Here is a 26532-nt window from a genome sequence, read left to right on the forward strand (position 1 = left end):
CTAGTCCTTGGCACTCATTGGAAACTAGAAAATTGAGAATAGTTTCCCCCCCTCCCCATTTTCACTAAAATTTTCCAACCAGATCGAGTAGTCCCATTGCCTCACCCATCTTAAAAAAAAAAAAATTACATGTTGAGGCTTTTAGCAGGAAAGCAAGGCCTATGTTCTGAAATCCATTGCGAGACTACTAAAAGGGCTGGAATAGAGCAGACAGGCGCAAGCAGGTAGGAGACAGAGGTGGAGAGGGGAAGAGAGAATGGTGGGGGGAGGGAGAGAAGTGAAGGAAAGCAAGAAAAGCAACCAAACACTAAAGATATAAAAGAGACAGGAGGAGAGAGGCCAAATCAGAAAAGAGAGGTTTGTAGGGGAAAAAATTAAAATTCCAAATGGATGTCAAATTGTCGAGCATGCCCATGAGAGAGACCATGGGTCTGAAGTGAAAACACAGCAAGCTACAGAAGGAAAAGTGGGCAACTCTTTCCTCATTCAAATCCCTCCTAAGAACTCACTTTATCTATGATGTCCATAAATAGTGCATTCATAAAAAGTTATATATACACTTATGCTATGTGTGTGTGTGGGTACGCACGACTGAAGGATTGACAGAAGGATAATTGTTGTAGCAAGTGTTGTGATTTTGCCTGACCCTTGTGAGAGCAGTGTAAGGGAGGGGAAGGAAAGCCCCTGCCATTGCTCTCAATAAGTAACTAACCACACTGAAAGACACAACTCTTCTAAGTTTCAAGCTATCCCTGGTGGTAGAGGAGAGCGCTTGTTTATTGTTAATTTCAACTGCACTCAGACAATATGGTGAGGAGGGCTATATAGTACCTAGTTAGGTTAGATAGAACTTCACCCCAGGGGTATGTCTAAGCGTGGAGCTGGAGATGTAAATTCCAACTTGAGGAGACATACCTATGCTAGCTCTGACTGGGCTCATGTGCTAAAAATACTGTAGCTGTGGTGGTGTGAGCAGTGGAAGGGGCTAGCTACCTAAATATGTACCCACCCATATACTGTAGGTATATACTAGCTCATCTCACCGCTTGCACCAATTGAGGTACACTCTACTTTTAGTGCGCTATCTCAATCAGAGCTACTGCAGGTGTGTCTCATCGAGCTGGAGTTTACAATTTTCCAGCTCAAGATGTAGACATATGCCAGGGAAGGGCCAGGCACATCTGGTCTGAAGAAAATTTTCTGTCCAGAGACCTCCACCCAACCCTCCAACCATCCCAGCCCTCCCCAGAATCCTGAGCAAAGAAATGGACTTTGCAGCAAGTCAACAAATTTATAATAAATACAGGGGTGAAAGTAAAGCCGAAGACTTACTGGTATGGGGGCTGGCTCTGGCCCCTGGAAGGGGTGGGGCCTTCGGCAGAAGAGACGGGGCTGGGGTCAGCGTCCCCCAGCCAGCCCTTCCACGCTGCCTGGCCCGTGCCACCCGGGGCTCCAGCAGCGATTTAAAAGGCCCGGGGCTCCGGCCGCTGCTGCGGGCCCTTTTAAATTGCCGGCCCCAGGACAGCTGCTCCTTTTGCCCCCCCACCCCTCCATCGGCAGCTGGGGGGAAAGGGGGAAAGGGGCAACGACATTAAAGGGCTGTTGCGGCAACGCTTTAAGGACCCTGGTTAAAGTGCTGCCGTGGCAGAACTTTAATGTCATTGCCCCTTTTGTGGGGCCCCCCCTCATCGGCGGCCCTGCTGGTAGGGTCCCGGCAGGGCCGCCGACTTGGGGTGCAAAAGGACAGCGATGTTAAAGGACTGCTGCAGCAGCGCTTTAAGCAGGGCGCTTTAAAGTCAGCTGAGTACGGGCTGGTACTGGTGGCCACTTTTTCTGGTATGCCGTACCGGCCTGTACCGCCTTACTTTCCCCCTGAATAAATACATATAAAACTGAAACTATTTTCACTTCTGAATTTCCCAGACCATCCTATCTTCTTTATGTTTGTTTGGCAGACACCGCTTTTATGTTTGTGGTGGTACAGCAATGAGTGCATTGCCATGAATAGCAAATAATAAATAGTAGTAACAGAGAAAATGGAAAAAGTAAAATAGGGAAATATAATTAGCTCTTGTATGTTATAGAACATTTGCTTTATATTGCATTTTGAATCTATTATTTAAGGGATGATTTGGCTATTTGTACTGGGGGAAGAAATTGGAATGTTTTCCTGGACAATATTTCCCCACCTAGCAGTTTGGTATAAGTATAAAAGAAATGCAAAGGGATTGACTTGAGAGAGCTAGGAAGCTGATAGTTAAGTCTGAAACTCCATCCTTGAATGAGCCTTTTGTGTCTAAGTACTGCTGGGGGCCATTATATCTCTCTGAAATATAATACAAATTACTTTTCCTATGAACAGTGCGGTTAGATAGAGATGCAATTCTACCATTTATTTAAAATCTACTTGCTCTGATATGTTGTAAATAGACATTTAGGGACAGATTTATTTTTTTAAAATCTGGCTTGTTTATGCACTTGGAGACCCACATTTTTACCAGCCCCATTTTTCATTCCTAGGAACTTGTGAGGACCTCTATTATCACTTAGATGTGTAACCACGCTACTTGACTATGTCTGTGAAGAGCAAAAAGCACAAACCAGGAGGCAAAGTTGTGACCCTTTTAAAAATAACACCCTCAATGTCAGTTTAACAGTTGGTATCACCTTTTCGAAGTGGACTCAACAAGGCCTCTGTTTTGTGCATATCTATAGCTACATGTGCCACTTACTGTTCAGTGTGCTTTGTGTCTCCCTGCTAATGGCTGGTTGACAGGGATAGCTGGCTGTCACAGCTGCCACGAGTTGGATTTAGCCCTTTAGCTCAATCTATAGGCTCATGGTCATCACTAGGGAGCTCTATAGGATGAAGAGTTTTTGACAACAAGTTTTGCTTAATCAAAGTTTTGTTTTTTGTTTAATTCCTGTGAGCTTCCAGAGACAGCAGGAGTGGGCACTTCATCTGCATGTGAGTCATTGCAAAACACCTAGGATTACGTTTGTAGACACGTACTATATGCAACCCACGCACCCACTCTCCCTTAAGATACACTTCAGGTTGTCAACAAATATTAGTTATACTAGAACACCACTGTCTGAATCTTTAAAAATGTAAAGCAATGGAAATTCAGGTTAAGATACAAGATAGAAAATGAGTGTTTGAAAATCAGAAAATGCAGCCAGTCCTGGAACCCACATGGGGAGAGGCCATTCTTCCCTTCGTCTTAAGTGGAGCACAGGATCTGGCCCAAGAGGTGAATATAGCTCAACCGCTATGACAAGAATGTCATTAAATTTAACATCCTTGTTGGGGGGAAATACCAAAGAAGGCCATCACAGTTATAAGCGCCAACTCCATGGGTGCTCTGGGGCTGGAGCACCCAGGGAAAAAAAAAGTGGGTGCTCAGCACCCACTGGCAGCCTCCCGATCAGCCCGTCCCCCCAGCGCCTCCTGCCTGCCAGTGGCCCCACCGATCAGCTCTTCCCCCTCCCTCCTAGTTCCTCCTGTCCACTATGGATCAGCTGTTCACCGGTGTGCAGGAGGTGCTGGGGAGGGAGAGGGAGGAGCAAGGGTGGGGCGCATTCTGGGGGAGGGGGCAGAATGAGGCGGGAAGAGGCGGGGTAGGGGTGGGACTTGGGGGAAGGGGTGGAGTGGGGGCAGGCCCTGGGGCAGAGTGGGGGTTGAGCACTCCCTGGCAACTCAGAAAGACAGCACCTCTGATCACAGTAGCATTTAAATTCAAAAAGGGGAACCACACAAAAATGAGGAAGCTAGTAAAATGGAAACTAAAAGGAACAGTCACAAGAGTTAAATGCCTCCAAGCTGCATGGAAATCTCTAAAGACACCACAATAGAGAGTCAAAATAAATGTATACCCCAAATAAAAAAAACCCAGTAAGAGGGCCAAAAAAATGCCACCATGGTTAAGAGTAAAAGAGGCAGTTAGAGGCAAAAAGGCATTCTTTAAAAATTGGAAATCAAATCCTACTGAAGAAAAGAGAAAGGAGCATAAACTGGCAAGTCAAGTATAAACGTTATAATTAGGCAGTACAAAAAAGAATTTGAAGAGCAACTAACAAAAAACTCTAACAGCAAAATGTTTTTTAAGTACAACAGAAGCAGGAGTGCTGCCAAACAATCAGTGGGGCCACTGGGTGATCAGGTGCTAAAAGGGAAGAAAAGGCTGTTGCATAGAAGCTAAATGAATTCTTTGCATCAGTCTTCACTGCAAAGCATGTGAGGGAGATTCCAACAGCTGAGCCATTCTGTTTAGCTGATAAATCCGAGGAACTGTCCCAGACTGAGGTGTCAATAGAGGAGGTATTGGAATAAATTGGTAAGTTAAACAGCAATAAGTCACCAGGACCAGGTGGTATCCACCCAAGAGTTCTGAAGGAACTCAAATATGAAATTGCAGAACTACACCTCTACCCCGATATAACGCGGTCCTCGAGAGACGAAAAAATCTCACCGCTTTATAGGTGAGACCGCGTTATATCGAACTTGCTTTGGCACCCCCGTTCCTTGTTCCCTGACTGCCCCCTCCAAAGACCCCCATCTTAATTGCCCCCAAGACCCCACCCCCTACCCAATCCCCTCTGCTTCCTGTCCCCTGACTGCTCCGACCCCTATCCACCCCTCTCACCCCCTGACAGGCACTCACCGGCAGTCGCAGGAAGTGGAGCAGCCCGGCCCCAGCCCTCTCCACTCCGCCACCTCGCAGCCACAGCGCTCCACTTCCCACCATCGATGAGTGTGGGGAGGTTGGGGAAAGGACACCCCCCGTACTCACCTGTGGCGGGAAGCGGAGTGCGCGGCTGGGAGCTGGCGGAGTAGAGTGAGCTGGGGCTGGGCTGCTCCGCTTCCCACCACTGTTGAGTGCAGGGAGGGTGGGGAAAGGATGCCCTCTGCACTCACCGGCGGCGGGAAACGGAATGATGCAGCCCCAGCCCACTCCGTTTTCCTTGCCCCGGCCCCAGCCATGTCGCTGGGTGGGGGAGGGGGGTGTTGGGGAAAGGTCCCGCACTCACCTGCGGCAGGAAGCGAAGCGCTGCAGCTGGGAGCTGGCGGAGTGGAGCGGGCTGGGGCCGGGCTGCTCCGCTTCCGCCACTGCCGGTTAGTGCGGGGGGGATCCCTTCCCCCCAAGGCCCCTCCCCCGAGCGACATGGCTGGGGCCGGGGTGAGGGAAGCGGGCTGCTCCGGGCCCCCCGCTAATCCCCTGGACCACTCTGGGACTGCGGGGCCCCAAAAAGTGCCCCCCAGAGCTCCTGCCTCCTAGACGCTGCGGGGGAAGCCCCTGACCGCTCCCGAGACCCTCTGCTCCTTATCCAACCCCTCAGCCCTGGCCCGGCACCCTTAACATGCTGCTCAGAGCAGCGTGTCAGAGCTTTACCATGTTGTATGCGAACCCACGTTATATCAGGGTAGAGGTGTACTTACTGTGGCATGTAACTATCACTCAAATCAGCCTCTGTACCAGATGACAGGAGGTTACCTAATGAAATGCCAATTTTTAAAAAAGATTTCAGAGGTGATCCTGGCAATTAGACTGGTAAGCCTAACTTCAGTAACAGGCAAATTGGTTGAAACTACAGTAAAGAACAGAATTATCAGACACATAGGTGAACACAATTTGTTGGAAGAGTCAACTTGGCTTTTGTAAAAGGAAATCATGCCTCAGCAACCTGTTAGAATTATTTGAGAGGGTCCAAGTATTAAGAGTATTACCACTGGTACTACGCGCAGAGTAATGCGCTACTGCCCATGAACAAGGGTAGCAGAACAAGGCTGATAGTCGCACAAAGAAAACAAAAATAAAAAAGCTCAAAAGCTTGTATTTTCCCCCAGCAGAAGTTGGTCCAATAAAAGATACCTCACCTACCTTGTCTCTCTCATATTCAGGTAACAAATTTTAAAAAAATCTAAACAAGATTCTTCAAGCCTATTTGTGTTACAATTTAAACAGTTCAAATCTAATTTTCTCTGTTTAATTAACATGTGACCTGTTAGTGCAAGGTGATGAGGGCTGAAAGCTTTTAACACTGAATGTTAGATTTCTGTGCTCTAGAGACTGGTTGCTTCATTTCTATAGAAAGCACCTGTGTCTGTAGTATCATCATCAAAGCTGCTGGCTTGATACCAGATTACCCCTTTCAAAGCTTAAAACAACACACTAAATTCTAAAGAAGTTTAGTTTGGGATGATCATGTTACTCTGTCCTTTGACAGAGCTTTGATTCTCTTCATTAGATATATGGTAAACATCAGAAACATGACTGGAAATAAACTTGCAAAATAACATTTTTAATAAGCTTTTTTTTTTCTTTCCTGGGCATTCAGCAACAGATGTTTGTATTTTAGACTTCTGTCTAGTTAGTCAGCTCATAACCTGCTTGGCTCAAAGCTAACTTGCATCAGAGAGTAAGGCTTACAAACCTTAACTATAACTTGGGGTTGAACCCATCAAACCAGGTCAGCCTTGCTCTCTCACTTGGTTTCATCTATTTAGACTGTAAGCTGTTGGGGGACAGAGACTGTCTTCTACCCTGTGTTTATACAGAGCCTACACAATGTGGCCCTTATCTTGGTGTGGCCTTTATGTGCTACTGGTAATACAACTAATTACACTCTAAGAACCCTCCTCCCCATTCTGAAAAATAACAAGAACAATTCTTAACACTACTATAGTGCTGTTCATCTTAGAAGCAATGTACTGTGCACACATTAACTAATCATTAAGTAAATAGGCTGAATAACTTATTAAGACTCCTCTACAACCAGTCAGCATTAGTTTGGCTCTTCCATGTTCACTGTTGAGTTGACGTTAATCTGCTAAAGGCTAAGCTGTCACAAAGAGCCCTACTTTAAAAGGTCCAGATACACATGTGTACTGCATCCTGTAGGTGGTCACTCTCCTGTACCTCCCAGGAAACAATCGTTTTGAACGGATGCGCAGAGACTGGCTGAAAATAACGTTTAATCAGTGATTCCGAGGTGTATGTAACCCATGCCTTCTTTGTGTGGCGCTCTGTCTCCATCTAGTGGCAGCCAGGCCAGCTAGATGATGAGTCTGTTGATGGTAAATTGATGAGTCTGTAAATTGATGTCTGCTACAGCCATGGTGAAGAGCTATGTGCCTTTTAGCTCATGCGGTCGAGGGTGACCAGATGTCCCAATTTTACAGGGACAGTCCCGATTTTTGGGTCTTTTTCTTATATAGGCTCCTATTACCCCTCACCTACTGTCCCGATTCTTCACACTTGCTGTCTGGTCACCCTATGCTGTCGAGGCTTATATGCTGAGCTTCAGAGGTCCCAGGTTTGATCCTGCCTGATGACTGGGGTCTGTTGGTGTTACATGTGTACTCAGAGTTCGGCTGTGCTTACAACACAGGCATTTTGAAGATTTGGTCTGCTTCTCTGTGCCTCTTCAGGGCATGTCCACCTCTACACCCATGCTGGACCCTGCAGTCCCAGGAGTATGTGAGGTGCCACTTGGTTGTTCTTGTTCTGCCCTTTTCTCTACTCTCTAGACTTTCTTTAAATATGTATCAGGAAGCTAGGTAGAAGGGGATGGGGAAGATTCTTGGCAGAACTTTTGTGGAAAAGCAGAGTGACAGGATATCTGCAAGTCTCACAACAGCCAAGGAACCACTTGCAGGGCCTCCTGAGAGGCCAGTTTTTAGAAACCGTGCCCTACTCTGGCTGAATGAGTAGAGCTCTGTTAGCCAAGCCCCTATGTGGTTCATAACATTTGCTTCTAAGAAGGGTTGCCAACTCTCCAGGATTGCCCAGGAGTCTCCCGGAATTAAAGATTAATCTTTAATTAAAGAGTATCTAATGTGAGGAAACCTCCAGGAATATGTCAACCAAAATTGGCAACCCTTCTTCTAGGTCACTATCATTTTATTGCTGCATCCCTAAACAAGTACAGTGCAAGATATGCTGGGATTGAATTAGGTTGGATTGTGGCAGCTCAGAGAGTGGGTTTTCAGTTGGTTGGTTTTTTGGACACTGCTGCCTTGTATTTCAGAATCATAGCTTTCCTTTTTTAAGCATCTTAGCCCTTTTGAAGATAGCTTTGAACACGTGACCTGAGTGTTTCTGATCGCTGCTTGACTCTCAGTTGTGTGGATTTAGGGGTAATTAACATTGGAGCCTAGCAATCATTATTTAAATGTTAATATAGTTAATTGTTTCATTGATGATCAAAATGCACAAGGAAGAGAAGGGCCAGGCATCTCATTTTGACCTATGAGCAGGTGGCACTTGAGTTGTGAGTGAAGTTAGGCAGAGTACACGTAATCACTTTGTACCGACTCTGTTGGCCCATTACTGAGCACTGTGTTTACCCCCAGATCAATGTCCAGCCAGAAGAGGGGCTCCATAATCCCTCCAGCATAGGAAAGGGAAGAACTACAATAGAGCAGAAGGGGGCTGGTTTGAGAGAGTGCCAGAGGCTGCATGAGACTAGGAACAGCAGGCCAGAGGCAGCCGTCTGGGAGCTGGCTGTGGAAGGAAACGTCTGATAACAGGCCTGCGAGCCTGGCTGAGGACACACCCTGTTGCTGACAAGGGCCAGCAGTAGCTGCATTTGCCGATACCTGGCTGCGGCTTGTGGTCAAGAAGACAATGCAGAGGGATTGTACCAGGACCTTGTTACTGCTTATCCCCCTGGCTTGGGCTTCCGGCTAGGAGATGGGTTGGGAACTGTTGGGATTATCTAATTTGTTTATAACTGTTAAAGTTGCTGCACCAAGGGTACTTGCAACTTTTCTTTCTGGCAGCGCTAACAAAGGAATCCTCAGTTAAGCAAAGTGTGAGAGTGTCCACCGAGGGCTAGACCCTGAAGAGCCCATGCCTGGAGCACCTCCAGCATGTGCACCCAGCGTACTGCCAGACACCTACGAGCTGGTGTAGCACAGCACTCACCACAACAACTTGCCGTGGGGTTGGGTGCAATAGACTGAACATCTGTACAACCTGCTGTGAGTGAGGTCTCATTTTTATTTTTGCATCTCCAGGAGTTTAAGGCTGGAACGTGATTTATGGGCGGAGCTTGGGAAAGTACCACTGCTTATTTTTTCCAGTTCGACATGCCAGGTAAAAGGTATGAGGCTGGAGCTTCCTAACCACTTCCTTCCAGTGGTTTTGAACTACTGTGCTTCCTCTAACTCATTCACCTCTGAGCAAACTATTCCAGTATTGCTCTTGGCGCCGAGCTCCCGCTCCAAAAATCTTGCTTGCCTCTATCTCCCACAACCATCTCCACCCCAAGAATCTTTTCTTTCTCCTACAGCCACATACAGAGAGCCTGTCTCTCTTCCACATCTAATCCATAACACTGTCACAGTTCTTGTGCTCATCACCATAGGGGCTGGAACTAGTGGGTGCTGCTAAACCCCCTGGCTCGAAGTGGTTTCCATCATATACAGGGTTTACAGTTTGGTTCAATGGCTCTCAAATTGTTCCAGCATCCCTGCTTATCACCATGGTATCTGAGCCTCTACTATCTCCTACCACTACTCTGCCCCCATCTCATCATCCTCCAGATTCTGTCTCTTTTATATTGTAGTGGTTGGCAGCAGCGAATGGAGGGCTAATAAGAATCCATCTATGTCTCTGCTTTACATCTACATGGCCTGTGACTAGTTCTTAAGCATTCCCTGAGGGGGTCCTGGACAATTCTGAAAATGTTTCATGTGTCTACCCCCTGGGCTATGCCCACAACTCAGCCACTGAAAGCACCTCCTCAATGTGCCCAGCATGCACATTGAAAATGTGGCTCCATAGCAGGGTGGAGGATGGTCAATGACTTGTCAGCTTTGTGCCAGTCTTTCTTTGTTTAATTGCAACCTGATTTGCAGCAAGTTGAGAGTCAGAATTGGTTTGAAGAGTTTGTACCATAGCTAATTTAGCTGGGATTCTTATATGAAGAAAAGATTAACACTGGCATGCTGATACCATGGGATTTAAAGCAGTATTTTAGTGAGCCAGACAAGGGATTAATGTGTTAATTCACCAGCACACATTAGCAGAGTGTTTCCCCCCCTATTTTTATAGTTAACGTGTTTTAACGTCCATTTGTTCTGTCACTGTGATGAGTCCTCTCCTTGATTAGCAGTGCTGCCAATTATTTTTATGGGAAGAATCTGCTTCTAGTGCCTGTCTCTATGTTGCACACAAAAGAAAAAGCAACCATTCCCATGCTTTCTGCAAGCTTCTTACAGGGAGCTCTGCATGTTCCACAGAGCAGCTGCAAAACCGTATCGGTACAGATTTACAGCTTTGTCTTTACAGGGCTTGAAACTAAGAATGCGTGAAAAGGGTCCTGATTAGATGTTGTATTTTGCAGCATCTGACAGAGAATAGATGGATATTCCTGGTCTTTAGAGACTTGCTTGTGATTAGATATTTCTTCAGTCCAAAGCTTGCCTGTTCAGCATTTTGTGATCCAGAGGGTGTTCAAGACACATCTTGCAGTATGCCTGCATTGATTTAAAACCAGCAAGCAGATGCAAGCCTGCATCAAGACGGAGTGGATGCTGCTTCTTGTGGTTAATCATGAAGGTACAGCTTTATGTTTCTGAAAGCACTTGACTAGATGGATGTTTTTGTCTAAGCAGTAGATATTATTGCAAAGGAAGATTTGAAAATCAAGTTGTCTGCTCTCTTGCTTGCTTTACCAAGTTCAGTGCTTATCTGTTTACTTGTATCCCAGGGACACCGTACTGTTCTCCTCTGCCTGCACCATCTACCACTGCTGCTTCTACTACTTTCACTCATCTTTTGAATCCAGATTTGAAGAGTCGTTTAGCAGCATTTGGGACTAAAATCGCCAGCCATTCAGTGTCCTATAGCCCTGTTCTCAGAGTCTGAGAAGGTCTGAGTACGCTCTAAGATTTGGATTGTGAATAAAGATTCATTGCGGGAGCAATGCAAGTTTCCATAGCTTGTACAGAACATAACTTGAAGAATCGAAATGGTGAAGACAGGCTTATCAGCAAACAGAACACCACTACCCCAAACGTAGTGAATGCAGCCCGGGCAAAATTCCGGACGGTGGCTATTATTGCTCGCAGTTTGGGGACATTTACCCCTCAGCACCATATCTCTTTAAAAGAATCAACTGCAAAGCAGACTGGCATGAAATATAGGTATGGGCACAATATTCACTGTTCGTAATGTGTGTGTCATATCTCTTTACCCTAGGTGAGTCATCTGCTTACAAAGGAATTCCCTTTTCCAAAATCCCGGAATCTTTTTAAAAAGGGACATTAAAAAAATCCTACTAAAAATACTAAGTTTTAAACTTACAAGAAAACTAGCTCTCTTTAGTGGCATTTGGGTCCTAGTGTTTCTGCAGGCATACGCCTTTGCTATTTGATACAAAGAGTTTTCTTTTCTTTAGTTATGATACCAAACATAAATAAATTGAGCACCATTATTTGTGGATGGTGTTTGTTTCATATAGCTCGTTAGTATTTATATGTAAAAAGACTGAATTACAAATGATGTTCAAAGATCTGCATAGAAAAAGTTTTCATTTTTACAGCACACGTTGGGTAGACTGTCTCTAAATTAGTTACTGTGTCTTATCCTAATGATCACTTACAGACCTTTCATCTGACTTGCTAAGTGAGGACAAGGAGGAATCTATTTTAAATGAAATGCAGACAAAATCATAACCAAGTTCCTAGAAAATCTAATGCTTCTTACAAAAATTTTTCTTAACACAGAAATGTACAAGAGTGTAATTAAGAGTGTCACTTTAATCTTTCTCAGATGTTCAGTCTGCTATTTCTGGAAAGCTTCCTTGTATCAACTAATACAAGTACTTATTAAGGACTTACTTTAATTTGGAAAATTTAGCATTTTTGTAATTTAATTTGTATGTATTCGAGACGTTAGCGTATCTGTTCTGCTAGACCTTGAACGTATCCTTTGTGTGGTGTTGGAATTACTTGATTCCTAGAAAGGAGGAGGTGGCAATCTAAGGTCAGATTCTGCTCTGAATTATTCCATAAGTAGCCCCATTGAAATCAGCAAGGCTATTTGTACAATGGTACTACTCAATAGGAGTATGAATGGCAGAATCTTGTCCTTAGGAGTAGGGGATGGAGTGTTACTGTGTGTTTAGAGTTACTGGTAACTTTTCTTTTGCATATTTGCAATTGATTAATTTTCATGCCCAACAATTTCTGCCCTTGCAAGCTATCCTTTTTTTATGGAAGAGGTATTTGGATACAATGGAATTTAACGTGACTAAATTAAGGCCAAATTCTACTTTTATTTAGACTGATGTAAATCCAGACTGACTGTACTGAAGTTACTCCAAATTTACACGTGTGTGTACCTGAGCACAGAGTTTAATGTAAGGCATTTGTGCAGTTATGATAGTTTAACAGAAATGGCACAAGAGGTTGGCCCTTAAGGGATTGCATTTGAAGGGCAACATAACTTCCTAATTTACACGGTCAGGTGTAATTTGTCATTGTAGAATCTGGAATTGCTAGTAAGTAATATCCCCAAAGGATCTGGGAGACTCTGAAGAACCCCAGTTGTCCAGAATAATTTCTCAGTGAGTTCGGGTAGTTTAATCTGAGCACCATTGTTGAAAGATCATTGGACACCCTCACAGATTGGGTTATTTTTAACACCAGTGTTATAAGTAAGTACAGGCAACACAGGTAGTGGACCTGTAAATGACATTGCAGAGTCAGAAACTTGCTGATTAATTTTTACTGTGACAGATTCCCAGAAATACTGCTCTCTGAGAATGACATCACAGTCTGGCTGGTCAGGCTCACTGGGCATGCATGGGTTTTCAAAGAGGCGAGGTGGGTAAACCAAAGCTTACCACACAGAGCAGCTCTTAAACCCTGGTGCATCATACTCTCTTATACCAAGACCTGATCTTGCAGTTCTTATGTTTGCAAAGCTCCTGTTGACTCTAATGGGGATAATATGCAGGTGACAGTTGTAGGATCTGGCCTCTGCCAGGCAACACTAAAGAGGTTATCTCATCAATAGAATGCTCTTTTGTAACTGTTTGATAGCTCAGTAGATTCTAATAGCCTTAGTATGAAGTGAGAGAGAGTATAGGCTAGGTGGAATGAGCGCAGATTTGGAGTCAGGAACTCCTATCCATGCCATTTTCTCATTGTGTAGCCTTGGCCAAATCACTTCACTTCTCTGCCTTAGTTTCTCCGGTACATGCCTACCTACATGGCAGGGGTGTTGAGAGAATGTTTGTTTGTAGAGAAAATAAACTCACAGCTTCCTATGAGAAGTGCAGCTGTTACATTTACAGCCTACAGTGTTTAAATTGGTAGTAATTATTCCTGTTGGTTTTCCAAAGGAACATTATGCTGCAGATGCATGAATGCAAATGACTGCCCTTCTCGTACTCACCCCTTTCAGGGACCCACACAGGAACAGATCTTTGGCCCCTTTCAGAGACATGTATAGCTTATTTCTAGAAAAATTCTGAAATCTGAGGCTAAATTCTGCAGACCTTATTCAGGCTAAACTGCTGTCGACTTCAATGGGAGTTTTGACTGCATAATGTCTGAGTAAGGACTGCAGGATTTGGACCTAATTTGTAACCAGATTGATGTCCATCCTTATGATTAATCCTTATTTACAATCCCAAATATACCCAGAACTGGAAACAGTGAGAAGCAATTCCTTCCTGAGGAGAAGAAATGGGCAGGAAGTTTGCAGAAAGAGATGATCCAACTGTAAAGGATAATATTGACATTGGTGAAAGGACACAAGGAGAACCCTAAGTCTGAGGAGATGTTGAAGCTGATACATGTTAATAAATGCACTCTGCCTCCTCTGCAAACGACATGATTATCACACAGATTTAAGGCCTGATCCAACTCTCACTGAAGTCAAATGGAGTGTTTCGATTGACTTTAATGGGAATTGTGCCAGATCCTTCATTCCCTTATATTTCAGGTTGAAGATTCTTGTTCTTCCCAGATAATTTTCTGCTCTAATTAGGTCATTTATGACAAACTTGAATGCTCTCTAAAATGATGTGCTAATGAAGATGCCTTGTTTTATGCTAAAAACAAATACTTCCCCCTCCCCCTTAAAGCCTCTGTAGATAACTAGGTAACTTTAAAGATATAGCTGGCTGTGTTGCCATGCATATTTCACAGCATGATTTTTAATGCTTCTATCTCAGCCACCGTGCTTTGCCTCCTACGACTGCTTGGCAGTTTTTGATTTTAGGCAGTTGAAGAGAATGATCCTGTCAGTGGATTATGTAAAAGAGAGAGACAGTGAGTATGTGTGTGACAGAAGTGGAGGTGGGAGAAGAACCAGTTCTGAGGCTCCTTATCAAGTCAGTGTTTTTGAGCCAGTCCAGATCAGAAACCAGCTTGGAATTTTAAGTGCAGAGTGTACTGAAAATAAATAAATGCACCATGGAATCTTTAAAATATTAGGACCCGGTCCTGTTCCCATTGACATCACTGGGAGCCTTGCTGTTGGCTTCACTGGGAGCATGATCAGGACCTTACTTTTAAGATTTTATTTAATTTGATTTCAGTGGATTGGAGGCATCAAGTTGCCATCAAAGAGACTGGTGGCAGGACGGCAATCTGATAGTTGGCCAGCTGCTGGCTCCCAGTTCCTTTGCGTTTGAAGCATAATGGATATTAAGCAGCACATGCACCCAGCTTCTGTGTGAGTGCTCCACTTGCAGGCTGCAGAGACAGATGGGGTGTGGCTTAAACCAATGCTGTTCAGGCAGAGCCCTCTCCAAGACCAAGCACATATTGGGGGTAGGGAGGGGGGACATTTTATTTTAAAGGCATTGTTACCACCAATTACATTTGCCTGGCTATTGGTTTTACATTCTTTGTGAAAAATGGCAAAACTGTGGCCTGACAAACAAGTGAAAATGGCTACACTCCTTTTAATTCCATTAATATTACAGTTCAGTTACGCTGGAGAATCTGCCCATATGCTCAGATAATGTTCTCTAGAGCGCTGCAAGTCTTTCCTTGAACGTAATTTCAGTCGTGATGCTTGGCTTGGAAAATTTCAATCTGCTGCCTAATTTTTCAAAACAAATAATATATTTCTACATCCATCTGATGTACAGCATATAAGGAGAGACAGAAAAAGAGGGCAGGAAAAAAGACGAGTACTGGGACTCAGCAGTTTTTTGAAGAACAAAAGATCTATCCTGACTTCTCCTCCTTCCTAACTTCCAACTCTTTGGTGGGTTTTTCCCCCCAGATTTCTATATTTGATGCTCTATCTACAAATTTAAGCAGATCTTTGTCAATGCAGGACCCTCACTGGACTTGGTACACAAGATTATTTGGAATATCTGTCATTACAATTAAAAAACCCCCCAAACAAACCTCAGACTTCTGCCAGCATCAAACAGCTGTGCAAGCCTTAACATTGCCTGATCTGTCTGGGATGAAAACTCAACTGTGTGATTTTCAGTGCTGAGCTCTAATTCTGTAGTTTCCTCATTCACTTTGCTGATGGTTAAGGGTCTATCAGCATTTCTAAAATAGGCCTTTATTCCCACTGCTTCTTGAAGCTGGCTGAAACTTGACATAAAGAGCCTGCTTTATAAAACTAACCTCCCTGTCTGTAGCCAAAAATAACTGATGCTATCTCAACTTCTGGCTCAAATGAGCGCATATAGAAAACCAACTACATCTCTACCCTGATATAACGCTGTCTTTGAGAGCCAAAAAATTTTACCGTGTTATAGATGAAACTGTGTTATATCGAACTTGCTTTGATTCGCTGGAGTGCGCTTCCCCGCCCCCCCGGAGCACTGCTTTTTTGTGTTGTATCGGGTCACGTTATATCAGGGTAGAGGTGTACTTGATTATACCTGCAAAAAAATTACATTTTTTCAGTCATTATTAATTGGCATGTCATTTATTTAAATGCAGACAGTGATCTTGGTCCTATACAAGACACAAAATGGATACAGTCCCCAACAATCTAAATAAGACAGCATAGATAGTTTAGAGAAGGATGGATGGGCTAATAGGGGACTGTTCCTGAACTCCAGACCTAGCTTTGATGCCCAGCTCAGCCATAGACTTCCTATGTGTCCTCAGGCAAGTCACTTAATCCATTTTGTGCCTTAGTTTTCCAACTGTAAAATGGGTACAGTACCTCCCGACAGCTATTATGGTATCATCCTGACATAAGTGTTGTGAGGATGAAATTCTTTAGTTATTGTGAGGCACGTGGATACTCTAATGACGAGGGCCATATATGTCAAAGAGATAGGTAGGAGATGAATCAAACAGCTTAACGAGCCCAGCTGTTCAGTGCCACAGAGCCACCACTACCTCCCACTTCTTTTGGTGGTAATGTGGCTTAGCTGTTCTCTTTGCACAGTTTCCCTTCAAGGTACCTTTAGCTTTAGCTTTGCCTCAGGATCACCAAATTCTTTTTCCAGTTCAGACATCTCCTCTGTCTCCATCAGTTCCCCGTAATTGCTCATCCCACAGGATCTAAACTATATTCTACAGATTGAGGGTCTGAGAAATCACTGCAACTTGTGTTACCTGGTGAGGCAGCTGTACTTGAGTGTGTCCTAATGTGTAATATTTGCTGCAACATATCTTTATCATGTTCACTTAGAACTTTTAATTGGGAATTAGGAGATGTTTAGAGAAAATTAATAGCAAAGCTTGGGAAATCCATAAGGAGGAAGTAGTAACTCAAATACTTGCAGTAAGGACTGCCAGTGTATTTCATGACACTTTAATCCAGGAGTCTAGCCTGGCTGCTTCTAGCTAACAGGGATAAATAACATTTATTTTATTTATTCAGTGTGCATCTAATACGTGGGGATTATATAGCACATCGTGTAACCCATCAAGGAACTATGAACAATTTCAGAACATTTCACCACAGCTCTGATGTACACAGATGCCTTCCTAAATACTAATATTACAAACACTTTATTACACTTGCTATTAAAGTGTCCCAGAGATGGGGGTTGGGGAGTGGTGGTGGTGGTGAAGGAGAGAGAGTTCAACTGCAGAGATGGCAAATGCTTTTTGACCCTTTCTTCTTCTTCTTCTTCCTTGTGCAAACTTCATGAAATGGGGTCTGCTCTACAAGCCCTCTCCCTCCAAAGTGTTCTGTTCAGTGCCATATCCTCAATCACACCACATGCTGACATGTCTTTCTTTATGACATCCCACCACTTCTTGGGTTGGCCTCTCTCCCTTTTTGCTTCAGTATTGATCGGTTGGACTCTCTTACCCACATAATTGTCAGGACTGCACTTTACATGACCGACCCATCTGAGTCTGTAGTCCCCTAATTTTTTCGTTTATGGGTGTTACTTTGAGCATGTCTCTAACTACGTGTTCCTCACATGGTGTTTCTTACTTACATCCTTCATCCATCTCAACATTCACACCTCTGTTGAACCGATCATTTGCTTATGCTTCTTCTTTGTTGCCCAATGCTCAGTGCGACACACTAAAACTGGGCAGACCATGGTTTTATAGACTTTCCATTTTAATCTAACTCGTATCTTCCTGTCACGTACTACTACATGATTTATCTCTCTCCACTTGAGCCAGGCATTTATTATTGTAGTCCAAACTTTGTCCATTTTCTTACTTGAATCCTGATAATCTTAATGTCAGTATAACAAGTGCTTCTGTGTAAATGGTATTTTAATAGACATTGCCGTTTATTCAGAAAGAGGGAGTGAGACCTTTTGCTATTAATCACGACCATATCGCTTAGTTTAAAAGTGCCTTGTATTTATAAAGATTCTGTTATAGTTTTTCTTTAGCTGGTTGATCTGGGTCCATTTCACAGAGACCGGGATATCTGTTGATGAAACTCAACAGTCACAAGTTCTTCTGTCATACTGCATAAAAAAGACAGACTGTACATTATGAACCTAATCCTATTCTCCCTGGAGACACAAGAGCAGCTGGCATCATATTGTTACTCAATGAAATATGGGGGTGTGCACTTACAAAAATCTATGCTAAGGGTCTGACTTAAACAAAGATAATTTAGAGTTAAAGGATGAAACTCTAAATCAGTGCAATTTCTTCCACCTAAGCACCATTGGTGTCTGAACAGTGCGTCATTATATGCACACTGCTGTGCCTAGGTAGTACAGGGTAGGTTAAGGAGTCTTTCAGCCTTAACTGGCTCTTCGCCTGTTTTCTTTGGACTTGTTTACAAGCTGCAGATGTAGCAGTTTGCACTGCAATCCTGTCTGATCTCACAAACTAAAAACACGATTGGGGCACATCAGTATTTAGCTGCAAGACCTTCTAGGAAGTGCTCCAGGAGAGTCAGTGGCTCTCTGAGCCACTGTTGAACTGGTGCCTCAACATGGTGATATCAGGGGACACTGCTGCTGGAGGTGCTGTGCTTTGCATGAGATGTAAAATGGAGGTCTTGACCACTTGTGATATTGATGTTCCCAAGTCTCTTTCTGTGTCAGCAGTGGTGTAGAGTCTGGTGTCCTGGCCCAGTGCCAACATGGATAATTACATTCTGCCTCCTTAAACACCTTTTGCAGTTTTAAGTGGGTAAGGCATTTTTCTTCACTGCTTGCCCTACAATGTTGGGTTATATTGTGAATTATTAAATGGACACAAATGAGTTTTGCCCCCGTAGTGGATGCATTTCACTGGTGGATACAGTGATCACCATTAAGCTTATAAAGCTCTTTATTTAGGTTTATAAAAGCCTCTATATGTGCCCATCCTATCTCCTGGGCATACTTAAGATATACAACAGAAAGAAATGTTCTGACTTTGCACATAATTATATTTGCAGATGGATATTTATTTAATAATATAGTTAACTCAAACTTCTCCAGTCCTTGGGGCCACTCTAACCTCAGAAGTGTGTGTGTGTGTTGGGGGAGGAGATAGATAAGTTTTTCAGTGCGTCTAGAAGGTTAACAAATCTGAGATCTAGAAGACCAAGGTGGGCAAGGAGTTGGAAAGTCGAAGACCCCTCTTGCAGAATGCCCTGCTAGCATTCCGCTCCTCTATGGAGTGTGGGAACATCAGCTTGAGCATCCCCACTGATCACAAGTGTGACCACGTGAGTACTTCGCTTTGGTTTTTAATAAGGATGATAATATGGATTAATTAATTAATATGCATGAAGGCAGTACGACGGATGGAAATGAGTGCCTAGAAATAGAAATTACCACATCTGAGATGGAAGAAAAACATAGAGCTTAATGTGCTCAAACCAGGGGGGCCAGATAATTTCCATTCCAGAATACTGAAAGAACAGCACATGAGAGTGCTAGTCTGGTAGCAAGGATTTTGAATCAATGTATCTATTTGGGGATAGTACCATATGAGTAGAGAATCGCTAATATCATATCTTATAAACAGTGATCCAGGAACTCAGGCCTGTTTGTCTGACATCAGTAGAATGCAAGACTTCAGAATAAATTGTGAAGGAAAGACTAATTAAATTCATAGAGGTAAATGGGAAAAGAGGATGTAATGCAACATTGTTTTACCAAAGGTAGATTATGTCAGACTAACCTGATAAATTGGAGAGGGTTCAGAGAAGAGCCACAAGAATGATTAAAAGATTAGAAAATCTTATGGTGATAGATTCAAAGAGCTCAATCTATTTATCTTAACAAAAAGAAGGTTAAGGGATGACTTGATTAGTCTGTAAGTACTGACATGGGGAACAAATATTTAATAATGGCTCTTTAATCTAGCAGATAAGGGTATAACATGATCCTATGTCTGAAAGATGAAGTTAGACAAATTCAGACTGGAAATAAGGTGTAAATTTTTTAAACATTTCAACAATTTATCAAGGGTTGTGGTAGATTATTCTTCACTAACCATTTTAAAATCAAGATTGGATGTTTTTTTCTGAAAGATCTGCTCTAGGAACTATTTGGGGCCAATTCTATGGCCTGTGTTATACAGGAGGTCAGACTAGATGATCACAGTGATTCCTTCTGGTCTTGAAATCTATGAACCTTATGTCCTCCTTTAAGGAAAATAATTGATTGTTTAGAGAAAGGAAGTGCAGTAGATCTAATATACTTTGGACTTCAGTGAAGCATTTGACATGGTACTTCATGGGACACTCTTAGTTAAATTAGGGAAAACCTGTATCAGACTAGAGGAAGGTTACTAGTGTAGTTCCTCAAGGATCCGTCTTAGAATCAATCTCATTTAATATTTTTATGAATGACCTTGACACAAAATGTAAATGTGCAACTATGAAGTTTGCTGATGATTCAAAGTTGGGAGGCATCGTCAATACAGAGGAGGATCGGAATATTATACAGGAAGATCTGGATGACCTTGAAGACTGGAGAGACAGAAATGGGATTAAATTCAGAATTACACAGTACAAGGTCATATACACTTAGGGTTTAATAAGAATTTCTCTCATAAACTGGGGGTTCATTAGTTGGAAACAGCAGAGCCGATTGCCTGGGTATGTGCATTGATCACAGGATGACTATGAGGAAAAAGGCAAATGAGATCCTAGTGTAACACTGTTGCAAAAAAAGCAAACACCATTCTGGGATTTATTAGCAGGAGTATTATAAGCAAGACAGGAAAATTCTGCTTTCTCCACGCTAATTAGGCCTCATCTAGAGTATTGTGTTCAGTTCTGGGCTGTTTCAGGAAAGATGTGAACAAATTGGAGAAACTCTAGAGAAGAGCAACAAAAATGATTAAAGGTGTAGGAAACATGACTTATGAGAGAAGACTGAAAAAAATCGATTTATTTCTTCTGGAGAAGAGAAGACTGAGAGGGGACATGATAACAGTTTTCAAGTACATAAAAGGTTGTTACAAGGAGGAGGGAGAAAAATTGTTCTCCTTAACCTCTGAGGATAGGACAAGAGGCAATGAGCTTAAATTGCAGCAAGGGAGGTTTAGGTTGGATATTAATTCCCTGACAATGCTGGGACTTCAGGCATTGATGCACTTCTGACCCTCCTATTCTATGCCTGTGGCACCAATAGTCTAATCTCCTGTGACCTATAATACTTTGATCTGACTTTGGGTGTCAGGTTTAGTGTGTGGGCGCTGGGTTGTGCTGGTAGCCTGTGATATACAGGAGGTGAGACAAGATGAGCTGGTGGTCCCTTCTGTCCCTAAACTTTATGACTCAATCTCTCAGGTAATCAGGTCCCAAACCATGACTGTAACACCTTGTAGTCCACCCAGAAACCTGCTGGCAGCCAGTGCATATTCCAGAACATTGGAGTGACAAGCTGTTGACATGAAGTTGCGTAATAAGCTGTCCACTGCATTCTGCCCTAGCTTCAGTTTCTGAGTTGTCTCAAAAGGTAGCCCCACACACAGAACATTACAGCAATCTAATCTAACCTCAAGGTCAGAGAGAGAGAGAGAGAATTGTGTCAAGATCCCTGCATTGGACAACATAAGTCACACTCCTTGTCAGGAGCTGATGGGGGGAGGGGAAATGCCTTTGGCCACACCTGCAAAATACTTTATGGGAAATATTTGCTGCACTCTGAGAATGGAGCTTTGCAAACATTCAAGGCCATTTATGATATTACCACCAGGTAAGTAATTTTTGCACCCATTATTGCAAGTAATTTCTTCCATGCATTACAGTGTGCATTGCGTGAGCAGCACTAGGCTATGGCCAAAAATTGTTTAAACACAATTAAGATACAATATTGTCATGTAGAAGGGTTAGTAGTTTATTAACTGAGCACTAATATTGTGCTCTGCCCTGTGCAAATTCAGGGGAAGATGTACTCCCAGTCCCATGTTTTTTTTTAAATATTGTTTTGCATGTGGAGTCTATGAAATATACATGGAAGTACAACACCCTATAAGTGAGGTGTTTAGATGTTATAAGCAAACTTCAGCTGATTCTGTCAGGTTTGGATAAACACACACAATTTTAAATGCTTCTCTAAACATTAGGAAATACTCTTTGGTCTGCAAATTGGTTTGGAAATAAGAGAAAATACTTTCATGAGATTTCAGGTATCTCATGCTTCCAGAGAAATGGCAATGTTGTGAGGAAAAGCTTCCTCACTGATTTCAGGACTTGTCTTCCATCCCCACATATTATACTTCATACAGTAGTCATAGCAGCCATCACGTAAATTCAGAGATTCATATTATGAATACCTTTGTATGGCAGGTGGGAATGTTAATAAGCCCCTCCCATCCAAATGCCATAATTTTTTCCAAAGCCCCCTAACCTGAAGTCTTTGTAGAGTTAATCCTCAGGCCTGGGGAAACTTCCAAAATAAGCCTGACTTTCTTCAAAATCTGACCTCACTTAAATGGGTGAAGATCCAGAGCTACTCCAGCAAAGCCAATGGACTTACTCTGGATTTACACTGAAGTTGGCCCAATGACTGGAGCCATCATAATTAACATACTTGAAACAGGAGGAAGGAGACATAAAATTAAAATGAAAAATGAATAACTGAATAAACAACATTTGTACTGGTTTGCACTGCTATGAAATTTTTATTGCTACCACTTTGAGGAGACCTGAAAAACTGCCTCCACCACTCATAAACCCGTCCCACACTTGTGTTAATAAAAACTGTTTAGTATCTACACCACACACTATATATTTGGCTTGATTTTGATCTCATGTACACCAGTCCTGCACCAATAACTTCATAATGTTCATGTGCCTGGCTCTCCTCTGAGGGCTTGTTTCCATTAACATTTAGTTTGCAGCAAGCTGGGATGTAAATCTATACTGTCCTAGCTTGCCGCACACTAAGTATCTGTGTACTATGCACTAATGGATTCCTAGTGTGCTTTGATCTATCTACTGGGTTTCAAAGTGGAGTAGATCGAAGCGCACTAGGGAACTGTTAGTACACATCAGCAGGATCCACACCGACGCTTAGTGTGGGGTAGAGTTACAGTCAAGCTTGCCAAGAACTAAATGTTTGTGTATGCAAGCCCTGAGTTACCCCAGTGTAAATTGGGAGTAACTCCACAGCAGTCAGTGGTGTTTCACTGAAGAGAATTAGGACTGTTGGCTTCAATGGGAGTTACTCTGGATTTACACTAGCATAAGGCCTTGTCTTCACTAGGAGAAAATGTGTGTTTTTAACACGGTAAGTAACAATGTTAAATACTAATGTAAACAAGGCACATTGTAGTTTTAATGTATTAGTTGGTCAAGGTAAACTCTAATTTTAACCAACTAAAATGTTAAAACTACAATGCACCTTGTCTACATTAGGATTTTTTAACACGTTAGCTAATGTGTTTACGACAGGCCTCATTTCCTAGTGTAGACCTGGCCTGTTTTTTCCTGCATTCTGGCTACTAAGGTAATGCATACGCTTTCAAAATGATGCATGAAGAGCTACAGTACGGTGCATACTCTGTCAAAGGTATTTATTTTATCTGTGTATAAGTACCTCTGTGGTGCTCATGACTGCAGTAAATAAAACTTTTGCAATTAACAGGCACACAGATTGAAAATGTACCTCTTTTTGCATGTTCCACAAATAAAGGTTTATAAATTAAGGTTTCAGACAGAAAGTGAAGGGGATATGCAGATATGGCTAATAGATCTAGTACAGTATCAGAGGGGTAGCTGCGTTAGTCTGAATCTGTAAAAAGCAACAGAGGGTCCTGTGGCATCTTTAAGACTAACAGAAGTATTGGGAGCATAAGCTTTCGTGGGTAAGAACCACAGGTTCTTACCCACGAAAGCTTATGCTCCCAGATCTAGTACAGGAGTTCTCAAACTGGGGGCCAGGACCCCTCAGGGGGTCATGAGGTTATTACATGGGGGGTCACGAGCTGTCAACCTCCACCCCAAACCCTGCTTTGCCCCCAGCATTTATAATGGTGTTAAATTAAAAACACTTTTAAATATATTTATGGGGGGGGGTCGCACTCAGGGGCTTGCTGTGTGAAAGGGGTCACCAGTACAAAAGTTTGAGAACCACTGAAGCAGGAGGGTAATAATTCCATTTTGCAGCACTTTTAGGGTTTTGAAATTTTGTTTTTGTTCTACCCTGGAAGGAAAACAAAACCTTTCACATGTTTTCAAGAGGGAGAGGAGGAGAGTGTCTTTCTCTTTCTCCCCTGGTGGTTAGTGCACTGGCCTGGGATATAGGAGACCCAGGTTTAAGTCCCTGCTCTTCCTGATTCAGAGCAGTTTTTCGTCCCAGACCACTCTAAGTCAGGACAAGCAGGGAGCTATATAGCCTCTCTCTCTCTCCGGGCCCAAAACCCTTCCCAACAAAAGTTCTGTGGAAGCTGGTCAACTTAGATGAAACAGTATATTTCACCATAATGAAATTTTGGAAAAAATGTTCCAGTTAGGGTGACCACACAGCAAGTGTGAAAAATCGGGATGGGGGGGGGTAATAGGAGCCTATATAAGAAAAAGACCCCAAAATCAGGACTGTCCCTATAAAATTGGGACATCTGGTCACCCTAGTTCCAGACATCTCTAATGGCTACCTTTTCTTTGCCTCCTTTAAAGTCAAGGAAACAAAAATAGGCACCTGACTCACAGGAAGCTGTAGCAAGTGGCAAATTATGATCCAGCAGCACCTCACATCTGCTATACAATTTGTGACATACAGTAATGTTCTAAATTCCACATTAAAATGTTTCCAAATCATTAGGCTCATTGAATATACCTGTCAAACAAGCTTAATTATATATTCTCTGGAAAGGTTCCAGTTTATGGAGAAGTACAATACAGTACTGAGTGACATACATTATTAGCATATAGGGATGGTTATATTAGTACATGGGGCTGGATTTTGCCATTTTATATAAATTCAGTGACATCTCTTCTCTATGGCAAAAGCATTTCTAGTTAGCTAGATTTAATACAGTATGGCATACAAAATACTTCTCTTGTCAAATGAGCCACTATCCTCTCCGAGTCGTAGAAGATTTGCACAATAATTCCCATTCAGAAATTGGAAGGCAGTACTAGCTGACTAACAAAATTTGTTGGTCCCTTTGACTTGTCAAAGTGGTTACTTTGTGGACATACTTGGTGCTGTGGGAAACATTGTTACTGACAAAGGGATTCTGCTCACTTATAAAACATGCAGATTCCTGAACATTCTGCTCCTGAAAATGGCTCCCAAAGACTAGGCTGATGTGGTTCTATCTGTCTGAGAGAGAAACTGTTTGAAGTTCAGTACTAACCATAAAGAAAATAAAGATTTTGAAGTTCTCCCTTGTGCCATCCTTATTTTGCTGTTGCAGCAAAAGATGGCTACTACACAGTAAATATAAAATATGGCTGAGCATAAATTCATGCCACTGACTACATGACCGGCATTACCTCCTTTCTGTGTTATATGTGGGTTGATCTTGTTTAGCATACATATATAACACACAATGTCCTTATGTGCAGGGCCGGCTCCAGGGTTTTTGCCGCCCCAAGCGGAAAAAAAAAGAAGCTGCGATTGCGATCTGCGGTGGCAATTCGGCAGAAGGTCCTTCGCTCCAAGTGGGAGTGAGGGACCGTCCGCCGAATTGCCGCCGAATAGCTGGACGTGCCTTCCCTCTCCAGAGTGGCTGCCCCAAGCACCTGCTTGGCAAGCTGGTGCCTGGAGCCAGCCCTGCTTATGTGGCTGTGCAAATCACTATTTAATTGCTTTTTTTTAATTGCTACATAATTGGGCTCCAGAACCTAAACATTTATTTATTTATTTACATCTCTAGCTCTCATAGTTGCTGAGGTGATCTTCAATATGTGAAGTGAATGAAGGCAAGATAGTGATGTCTACCCCAGTCTACAAACAGCTGTGCTACCTGGTGAATGGGGAGGTCAGAAGGCAGAGCGAAGGCTCTCCTCAATCTTCCACTTCCATGCCCCTGTGTTTAGAGGGGGAGTATTTAGCAAGCAGATGTTGCTCAACCTTGCTGCACTCCATCTAGGAAGCAGGGAACATGGGAGGTGACTTGGTCCCTCTCCTCCATAAAGACCCCATTCTCATGGTCTTCTTTCTTAGGCAGGTCCTTGCATCGTAATCTTCCCAAGGGTTTGACAAATGAGGACCTTAATGTTCAGTTCCTCCCCCATCCCTTGTGGAGGGAGTGTAAGGAATATCTGCATAGTTGTTCACCAGCAATTTCATCCTGCTCCCTGTAGGGTTTCTGTATGTATGTAGACATACCCTTTGATAGCTCCTTGCCAGACCACTGCTGAGGAACTTCCCTGAGGTAGTTCACAGCCTCTCTGGCAGCCACCCACTTCTGCCTGAACTGAAGCTAGTCTGTTAATTAGTAACCAGGTGCGGAAGTAGCTGTTTTGTCCATTAACTCTTTCGCTTTTGCAGCACAGGATTTATACATCTCATAACTGAGCATTAGTGTGGTTGTATAGAGGGGTCTTACTCCCCTTTGCTCCCCAGTGGATGACTGCATTAGGGTCAGTCATAATTTGGTGATAAGTGAGTACAGTAGATGGCCTTCCCTATTTAACTGCTGACACCACAATGGCAAAATGAAGTTAAGGACAGTAAGGGCCCACATATTTTTCAGAA

General features: G+C 43.0%; 1 protein-coding gene across 5 annotated transcripts in view; it reads left to right on the forward strand.

The window, feature by feature from the left end:
* Window positions 1-26532, forward strand: part of KCNAB1 (potassium voltage-gated channel subfamily A member regulatory beta subunit 1) — a 239956-nt gene that overhangs the window by 66026 nt on the left and 147398 nt on the right. The window contains exons 1-2 of one of the 5 annotated variants that reach the window (XM_034782395.1): window positions 8519-9108; window positions 10720-11155. The exons of 3 other annotated variants lie outside the window; for them this stretch is intronic. In XM_034782395.1, coding sequence (XP_034638286.1) covers window positions 10935-11155 — 221 coding nt within the window. In that variant the 5' untranslated portion in view covers window positions 8519-9108; window positions 10720-10934. Of the gene's footprint in view, window positions 1-8518; window positions 9109-10077; window positions 10569-10719; window positions 11156-26532 lie in introns of those variants that run through there. One more of the 5 variants, XM_034782394.1, reaches the window with a different exon arrangement.

The sequence above is a fragment of the Trachemys scripta genome, chromosome 9 (assembly GCF_013100865.1).
Source record: "Trachemys scripta elegans isolate TJP31775 chromosome 9, CAS_Tse_1.0, whole genome shotgun sequence".
Classification (NCBI taxonomy): domain Eukaryota; kingdom Metazoa; phylum Chordata; order Testudines; family Emydidae; genus Trachemys; species Trachemys scripta.